Source organism: Argopecten irradians, chromosome 16 (assembly GCF_041381155.1).
Source record: "Argopecten irradians isolate NY chromosome 16, Ai_NY, whole genome shotgun sequence".
NCBI classification, from domain to species: Eukaryota; Metazoa; Mollusca; class Bivalvia; order Pectinida; family Pectinidae; genus Argopecten; species Argopecten irradians.
In genome coordinates, this window is record NC_091149.1 from 30939496 (window position 1) to 30949366 (window position 9871).

At 35.3% G+C, this 9871-nt stretch overlaps 2 protein-coding genes across 2 annotated transcripts in view; one reads left to right on the plus strand and one right to left on the minus strand.

Moving 5' to 3' along the window:
• Nucleotides 1–9810, minus strand: LOC138310155 (proprotein convertase subtilisin/kexin type 5-like). Its single transcript, XM_069251280.1, has 3 exons — nt 9618–9810; nt 786–3797; nt 1–363 (listed from the first exon to the last, which is right to left on the minus strand). Exons 1-3 carry the CDS (start codon nt 9765–9767, stop codon nt 1–3), a joined length of 3525 nt encoding a protein of 1174 aa, XP_069107381.1. The 5' UTR covers nt 9768–9810.
• Nucleotides 9326–9871, plus strand: part of LOC138310705 (uncharacterized) — a 35233-nt gene continuing 34687 nt past the window's right edge. The window contains exon 1 of the mRNA XM_069252039.1: nt 9326–9442. The gene's annotated coding sequence lies outside the window, so the exon portion shown is untranslated. The remainder of the gene's footprint in view (nt 9443–9871) is intronic.

Sequence of the window (9871 nt, forward strand, 5' to 3'; positions counted from 1 at the left end):
CTATTGGAGAAATACACCATCATCTGTCGACTTCGAAGTCAAACGTTCCCTGGACTCGTCGATTTCCTCATCCTTAGTTGTCTTTACTTGAGTGTTTTCATCAATATCTTTTTCACCAACATAAACTTCTTGTAATTCGTCAAAGACTGGTACCATGGGAGCGTGGACCTGAACCATTGGTATAGAAGTATTGGCCATGGAGACTTGTTCGTTGTGACAGTCTCTAGCCGGGACATAATGTCCACTCGATGATAGATCGTGTATCTCCTGGCAGGTCTCGGCTCCACAGTCGCCTTCACCATTTACATCTAACAGTAAATGCGATTCCTCATCATTATCCTCCAAATCCTTGCTTTTGTTTGTCTGAAACAAAAAGTAAACACCATATTTCACCCAGTTCGTATAGGATGATTGTAATATTCTTCCGTTCACTTTTACCTTACATATTACACGTTAACCGAACACTTCGTATTGATGTAATAATATACAATCAAGAAGTGTTTGAAGTGAAAGTTATTTTTTAGTGCTGAAGGAAAGGGAATTTTCTCTTATTCCATGCGTGTTTCCCTTGACCACTTTAAATAGAAAACAAGATTATTTACCGTGAACCGCAAAATTTGACACCCGTATTTGTGTTCAGTGTCCATTGATGAAGAGGCGGATTGCCTCAAACAATTGTCACAAATTATTATACAAAAACATGTAGATCCCTGAGACGTATTGATGTCGTATGCCATCAATTATTGCACATGAGAGACTTGAATCGTGTGTTGAAGAGGACGTACCTGAAATGAAGGATACCTGCACTTTAGAAGGCAGCACGTACACACCACCAGGGCCATGCTTATAGTAATAAGGATAAATCCAATAATCAATGTTCCATCTGACAGCGATAAACAGCGTGTATTTGTCATATCAAGGAATGAATGCGGGGGACATTCTTGTACACATTTGTCTTTATATATAAACATGTCCTTTTGATCTTTACATTTCTGTTCTTCCATACAGTTGTTATTCTGGTCTACCAGGTATGAATCTCCACATGCTTTATCACATACTGCGTCAAGTATATTCTTCCGTCGGAATGGATGAGACGGCGGACATTTGTTAACACATGTCTTATCCATAGCAATATATAAACCACTATTACAGAGTGACGTACAGTGAAATCCTTCGACATATTGCGAAGGTTTACAGTTCTTATGACATTCTTTAGGAAAAGACCCTGTCCTAAATCTTTGAATGTCTGTATAAGGATGCGTTATTGGACATCGATCTACACATTCGTTTTCTACATAATATTTGCTGCATTGTCGTACACAAGTTAGAGATTGAATGTATTGACCCTTCAGGCAAGACTTACGACATATATTCCCGTTTGAAGAACTTTCAGTATACTTATATTCCCTAGGACAATACTTAGAACCAGTACATTTGTTATTTATAATTACATGTCCACCAGAACAAGAGGTCACACACGTTTTGTTTTGTTCCACAAAACCATGAGTACACGTACTACCACAAACATTCCCTTTCTGTTGAGGTGACCACAACTTCATCGCGGGTGGACACGATTTCGTACACACGTTATTTACTAGGAAACGTGCATCTGGTGGACACTTTTGAATGCATGTATTGTTTGATAAAACGTAAGGTTGTGGGCAGTCTTTTAGACATTGCTTTGTTACAGGATGGAAGAACGGATAACTAGAACCGCATGTAGCCACACAAGTTTGACCTTTGGAATACGGCTTCGATACAGGACAATTATGTAAACATTTGTCCCCAGAAATGAATAGAGGTTTTGAACATGTCTTTTCGCATCTGAACAACTTTTCATTGTTTGAATACATATAGCGAAACTTGTGTGTCGTCGGACATTGTTGTAAGCAGGAGAGGTTTCCGAGGAAAGAGACAAGGGGGTCCAGACATTGTTTATAACATTTATTATATATCGTGTAAGTGTTTCCTGGACACTCCTTGACGCACTGACTCCGTCCTGCCCTCTCGTGGTATACAAAGCTGTGAGACTCTGGGCATCGGGCTACACATGAAGAGTTGATTGAAAAATGTGGACAGATATTTACACACTTGTCTTCTAAAGAGAACGGGGCATTAACCTTACAGTTCGATACACATTGATACTTATATCGGAAATAATCACTGGTGGTGTTAAACTTATGTGAAAGTGGACACTCTTCTACACATGATCCATTGAAGTAGGCCGTAACGACAGGACATCTGTCAACACATTTTCCGTTGAATTCCACTCTATCAGAACTACAACTATTAACGCATCTTATTATTTTTTGGTAAAATAACCAATCAGGTAGATGTATAGTATGCGTAGAAAGACATTCACTCCGGCAGCTTCCATTGAAAACGAATGGTGTTTCTTTTGGGCACGACCTCGAGCATGAGTCATCGTTAATTATATAGCCAGAAGGACATTTAGATACACAAATGCTGTAATGGCCGAACATACCGATCTTGGAACAATTGTCAACACACGTGTGATTATATCGGTATGTATCATGAGGACAATAATCTGAACACGTCATATTATAAATATAAGGTTTTGTGCATGACTGACGACAAGCTATCACTGCCAAAACGCTATTAACAGAACTTACATCTTTATATTGATGGGTTAATGGGCACCTGTCGACACAGGAGCCATTAAAAATAAACAAGTCATTTGGACAAGTTAGTGAACACTTGCCTTGGAACAAAATCAATGCACCGGGACACGACGTAACACATTCATCACCAAGTACTGCATATCCAGTAGGGCATTTATCTATGCATGTCGAATTGAAAGTATATTTTGCATTTGCTGGGCAGTTTTGGACGCAAGATGTCCCATGCACAACAAGATTTGAAGGACATATTGAAAGGCACTTTTCTTGATGAATGAATTTACGTACGGATGGACAATTCCGAACACAATTTCTGTCATCGATTCTCATTCCTTGCGAACATTTGACCACACATGTTCTGCCGTCGACATATGTTTGATCTGGACAGACGGGTAGACACACAGGCGTTTCAAAAGGAGGTAATCGTTTCGATAATACATATACAAACGGCATAGAGTCAGGACATTGTCCAACACACGACATATTCCAGAGGAGGTCTGATCCGTGAGGACAATGGGTATTGCATATGTTTCCATTGATGTTGGTAAATAGTGGACAGTTCGCTAAGCACAGACCCGTATTCCATATTACAAGTTCGAACATGCCCTCCGATGAACATGAATCCACACAATTCGTTTTTGTTCTATACTTGCCATGAGGGCACGCTTTGACACATGAATTTCCGAGCTGAACGTAACCAATCGAACAATTCATAACACAAATATTGTTTTCAGTATATGGATACGTTCGTGGACAGTCCATTACACAAGTGTAATTGAACATATGCGGCTTCGATTTTGAACAAGTGTAAACGCACGACTGCTCCTCAATATACATACCTTGCGGACATGTGGTTACGCATCGGTATTCGTCACAATAAGGGTTTTCCAGGGGACAAAATTCTGTCGGACATATCAAGTTAATTTTAGTTTCTTGCTCTCGTCGAGGTATGTCGTACATACAAGTACCCGCATGCGCCACGTAGCCAACAGGACAGAACGACAGACAAACAGTTCCAAACAAAAATGGCGCGGATTCGGGACAGGTGTCCGTACATGCAGATGAGAATTCAATCTGAAGTGTAGTATTTGGACATTCAGCTAGTATATGACCATTGTTGTTGAATAACACGCTGCCTGTTAGATTTGTCTGGTGTTGCTGTAAACAAAAGAAATTAAAACAATAACTGAATTAATTTTAGCATTACAAATAGCGTGTGACCAACTAAGAAGAAGTTGTTCAATTTCAAAAATTTAGACCGGGAAAGGGATTGTGGAAATTTAATAGTCTCCTTCAGGACATTGAATATTTAGATCTTGTAAAAAATGTATTTCTGAGACAAAATTGCAGTACTGTCTTCCAGTCTATAATCAGTCCAACATAGTTAACATTCCAGATTCAGATATACAGTTTACTATTGATGACAAGCTATTTCTTGAACCCTTGTTCATGCAAATTCGGGGGAAAACTATTTCATACCCCTCGTATAAGAAAAAACAGCAGAATATTAGGGAAGATCATCTTAAGAAGGTAATTCAGGCATTAGAGGATCAAGATGAACCAAATTTAGTTGATTTAGAACTTAAAAAGAAAGAGTTACAATTGATAAGGGGAAAAATTAAAGGGAGTATTGTTAGATCTCGAGCTAAATGGATTGAAGAAAGGGAAAAACCTACTAATTATTTTTTCAATTTAGAAAATCGAAATTTCACATCTTAAATTATACCAAAGTTACAACTAGATGATGGGCAAGTAATTACAAACCAGGATGAAATTTTGCACGAAGTCAATTTTTATAAAAAGCTGTATGATTATAATAGCAATCTAGAAGATATTAATTTAGATAGCATTTTAGAACCGTTTAATGTTCAAAAAATAAGTGATATTGATTAAAAAAATATTGAGGGTTTAATAACACTGGAAGAAGCTGGGAAAACTTTGCAAAATATGAAAAATAACAAAAGTCCTGGTATAGATGGCTTTACAGTAAAGTTTTGTAAATGTTTTTGGAAATATTTAGGTAATTTTGTTGTTCGCTCGATCAATTTAGGGTATCATTCTGGCATTTTATCTATCTCGCAACGACAAGGTATCATCTCATGTATCCCTAAGGGAGATAAATCCAGACATTTCGTAAAAAATTGAAGACCAAAAACCTATTTTGAATGTTGTCTATAAAATAGCGTCAGGTACCATAGCTCGTAGACTTAAATAAATTTTGAATGAAATAATTGATAACGATCAGACTGGGTTTTTAAAGGGGCGTTTTATTGGCGAAAATACCAGACTTTTCTATGATGTCACGAAACTGATATTCCAGGTATGTTTTTAATGATTGATTTTGAAAAAGCTTTTGATTCGGTCTCTTGGGTTTTTATAGAAAAAGTATTACATTTTTTTTGGTTTTCGGAACAGTATAATAAATTGGGTAAAAACCTTTCACAACAATGCTAGTGCTACTATTAATCAAGGTGGGAACTTATCTTCATTTTTTCCAATTAAAAGAGGCTGTCGTCAAGGCGACCCTATCGCTCCTTATATCTTTATTCTATGCACAGAAATTTTGGCAATTAAGGAATTGATATTAACGGCTGTCAAATACTCCTATCTCAATATGCGGATGATACCTCACTGGCACTAGATGGTTCAGAGAAATCACTTAGGGAATCGATAAAAGAATTAAGACATTTTGCTAATATATCGGGACTTAAAATGAATGTTTCGAAAACTCAAGTGGTATGGATCGGAAGCAAAAAATATAGCTCAGATACATTTCTTCCAGAACTAGATCTTCAGTTGGGGCAAGAGAGGTTCACTCTTCTAGGAATTGACTTCCATGTTAATCTGCATATGCATATGATACCCAAGTTAAATTTTGACCAAAAACTGATAAAATTTAAAGCTCTCATAAAATCATGGAATAGGAGAATTTGAACTCCAATTGGCAAAATACATATAATCAAATCACTACTTATTTCCCTATTTAACCATTTATTTATATCTCTGCCGAACCCAGATGAAAAATTTCTTTCCAAAATTAACTCTGTTCTGTATGAATTTCTCTGGGATAGTAAATTAGATAAGGTTAAAAGGGATATTTTGATACAAAATTATACTGAAGGTGGACTTAAAATGGTAAATATTAAGGCCTTCATTGACTCTCTCAAAGTCAGTTGGATTAGAAGAGCTCTTCTTAGTACATCTAAATGGCAAGTGATTCTTAAAACATATATAAAAATAGATTTGTTAGCTAACTGTGGGCTTGGATATGTAAGAATGTGTCAAAATAAATGTTATAATAGTTTTTGGTTTGATGTATTTAAAGCTTATCAGCATCTGCATTCTAGTTACAAGAAGAATGTTAACAAACATCAATCTTATATGAAAACCCCTATGTGGTACAATGATGAAATTACTATAGGGAAAATTTTTTTTATGAAGGACTGGTATCAGAAAGGAGTTATAGTGATACAAGATCTAGTGAAGGATAAAATCGCTGGTACTTTTTTTACCTTTGATGAATTTACTCAAAAATGTCAAATTCACAGTAATTTTCTACATTATCTAAGTGTGTTATCCGCAGTCAAGAAATATTACGCCAGTGCAGCTCTCCCATACGCTAATGTTGTATATCCTTACATTCCAATCAACCTGGAATTATTTCTAATGAAGTTCAAAGGATCTAAACACTTTTACAACTTTCATATTAAAAATAATGTAATTCCAACTGGACAGAAAAAATGGAATAAGACTTTTGACTTTGACAATCCTACTTGGAATAAAATGTTCAAACTTCCTTTCACTATCACTAAAAACACAAAGCTTCAATGGTTTCGGTATAGAGTGAATCATCATATTCTTACTACAAACTCTCTTTTTTTAAATCTCATGTTGTCATTTCTCCATTATGTGTTCTCTGTAATTCTGAAACTGAGACTATTATACATGTGCTGTGGGAATGTCAAGAGGTTCAGAAACTTTTTTATACTTTTGAAAATCTTTTAGATGCTCTCATCATTCCCTTCAGTTTTAATAAAGAATCATATCTATTTGGTCTTCTTTCACAGAATCTGAAAAATAATGGGATAGATAATGAAATTCTCATTATAATCAAACATTATATTTACAAGATGAGATGTCTGCATAACTCCTTAAGTGTAAATGCTTTAATCAACACTATCAAGGAACACTATAGGGTACAAAAATATATAGCTACTAGTAAAGGTGATTCTGCTAAAGAAAGGTTTGATAAGAATTGGAAGAAATGGGAAAAACTGGTAGCATTGTAAAAGGTATACATTATTTGCCCAGATTTTTTTTTAACTTCTCTTGTTTATTTATCTTCCTGACCTTGAATACTATTGCCACAATTAATCAAAATTTTGCTTTTGCTTTTCTTGCAATGTTGAATATTTGATGTCTCATAATTACACCCCACCTTTTCTTTCTCTGTCTGTCTATCTGTTCGTCTGTCTGTCTGTCTGTCTGTCTGTCTGTCTGTCTCTGTCTGCCTGTTTCTGTCTATCTGTCTCTCTCTCTCCTTAGGTTTGGTATGTTTGTTCTGTTTGTTTGAACACAAATCAATTAAAAATATTTTTAAAAATTAAACTCATTCAGATCAATTTGGATGCTTAAATGTAAAATGCACAGTGATCATCTCATACAATTATCGTTTTCTATTTATGATGTTGTGGGTGATATATAATGTTGTGTTTGAGGATAAGAGGACAAGTGGTTATGATATCAAAATATAAGATTTAAATTTATTGATCATGATATTAAAATACTTGTAGAAAGGATATTTTGACAATGATGATGATCATGGTAATGATGATGCGAATTGAGTGATGATGTTAGTGTGCAAAGCTGTAACATGTAACTATAGTGATGCTGTTTACTGAGTGTGATAATGGTAATCAAATATAATTTGCTACTGTGGGATATGGTGATTAATGAATGACGTTGTATATTGAGTGAATATATGTATGATGATGATGATGATGATGATGAATGAGTGAATGAAGATTATGAATGATTTGTGTGCTGATATCTAATGTAACTTTTACATTTTGAAAACTTCTGAAAAATAAAAAAAATTTAAAAAAAAGAAGTTGCGTGCATTTCAGATGCTTTCAGTAAGAGCATGACTCAATTCAACATACACAAGATACATACCACGGTCAATACTTGTTATAGTGCTATTCGTACAGTACATTTGGAGTCGACTGCGGTAAATGTTATCTCCTCTTTAAATGCATTGAATACTCGTTATTAATTTAAAGTACAGGGCCGTGATTAATCACATGATTCGTGAACATGGTATCTCCTATTTGCTGTAATTATATCTTCTATAGAATGGTAAAGAAAGTACGTAGAGAATCGGATGTTTCAGCATTTTATAAACCTTTAAAGTTAGTTTGACAAGATATTATACCTTATCGCACCTCGGAGAGAAATGTCCCCAAATGATTGGCGGAGAGCCATCACGTGGTGACCCCCTAATACTTTTTATCGCACCTCGGACAGAAATGTCCCCAAATGATTGGCGGAGAGCCGTCACGTGGTTACCCCCTATCACTTTATAGGGGGACAGTAAATTTTATTATGGTGCAATATGGCGGCTCTAGCCCTCGCTTCAAAATTTAAACACTTTATCTTCAACTAAATATACCACTTCATTACCGTAAAACTATATATTACTTGTTAATTTTTGTGTATAAATAACTTTAATCGTTTTAATACTTCAAATTACAAGAAATGCATTTTTTAAATACGAGTTGCTTTCCCTACGCTAGTTTAAAAGTTGATGACGCGGCGAAAGTCAAACGTAACAATTCAAGTGTTTTCTAGACTGTGATTATAAACAAATGGAGGTATTCGTGCCTACAGATCAATCTTCACTATGCAATCAATTTATTGGCATAACTTCTAAGTGATTATCTCAGCGAGATTGCACAGATGATCAAGGAGATTGTGCTTAAAATGTTAGATGGATGTTTGTGTCACTCTTGTTTGTGATGCTTTCAATATACAGACGGTCTGGTGTCGTATTGAGGTAGGCCTACTGTGCACATAGTCGAAATTATTGTTGATTTATGAATTATTAATACATCATTATTCTGCAGGTTCCTTATAGGCCTACAGAATATTTGAAAATTCTTGAAAGAAATACATAGATAAATATTTAGCCTACTGTAGGCAAATTATTTTAAAAGTGCCAATTGTTTGTTATCATTCGTGCCAGTATGATTTAAGTTTGATTTCAGATTCTTGACCAAAAAAATAGGAAACAAAGAATTAATAAAACAAATAAATGGTCCTCGATGCGATAAATTCGTTATATAGTCAGTTACTGACCCTTATAAAGGCATAGAGGGTCAGTAAGAAGTAAAGGAGGCTCGGACTACGCCCTCGCCCCCTATAAATCTTACTGACCCTCTATGCCTTTATAGGGGGTCAGTAATATAATTGACTATATAACTAATATTGATTTGAAAAATGTCATTAAACTGTGATTAGACTAATCAACTTTTAAAAAAACTGGGTCCTGGTCAAATTGAAATACGGAGTTTTGTCTTCATAACTCCCTGTGCGTTGGCTTGAATGGATAATATACAGTAGAGCAGTACATGCCTTTTAAATTATTTAGACCTCGATGTTCTAATAATACGTCATTCAATGCACATACTGGTAGTTATTGACACAACGCAAGGTAATAGGTGTGTTCTCGGCAACACACCACACTATGTGGGCATTCATCCGTAAAAATTCCTGGCCACGATCATAGGCAGTAAATGAAAAAGGTAAGAACTTAAATTTTAGATATATCCCATTAGATGCAATACTTTTTCCGTGTAAGATATGATATCAAAGTTATTACATATTCTTATTTTGTTTATATCTACCGTTTGGTCAGGTAAATCGTTGAAATTCTACAGGGAATAAGACCAGGAAGTGATAGATACAGAAACAACTTACCTGTGTTAGTATAAATATTGTCATTATAATAAGAACGTCTCTTATGTCCATGGTTATTGAGATATATCTGCTCCAAAAAGATTTTGACGTTATATTGACATTATTCCTGGTGTAAAAATCTAATGATTTCACAAAGGATCCGCCAACCATACAACGGTACTGATTGTTGTTTGGTATTCAATTCAACCTGCGGAGACGGTTAACGATTGGTCTACGGTAACTAATTTAAATATACGTGTAGATATTGTCAATAG

Coding starts and splice junctions, on each gene's coding strand:
- LOC138310155 (XM_069251280.1), bottom strand. CDS start 9,767: ATGGTTGGCGGATCCTTTGTGAAATCATTAGATTTTTACACCAGGAAT. Junction 3,798..9,617: donor CAATATTTATACTAACACAG/GTAAGTTGTTTC, acceptor TTTTGTTTACAG/CAACACCAGACAAATCTAAC. Junction 364..785: donor GCAGGTATCCTTCATTTCAG/GTACGTCCTCTT, acceptor TTTTTGTTTCAG/ACAAACAAAAGCAAGGATTT.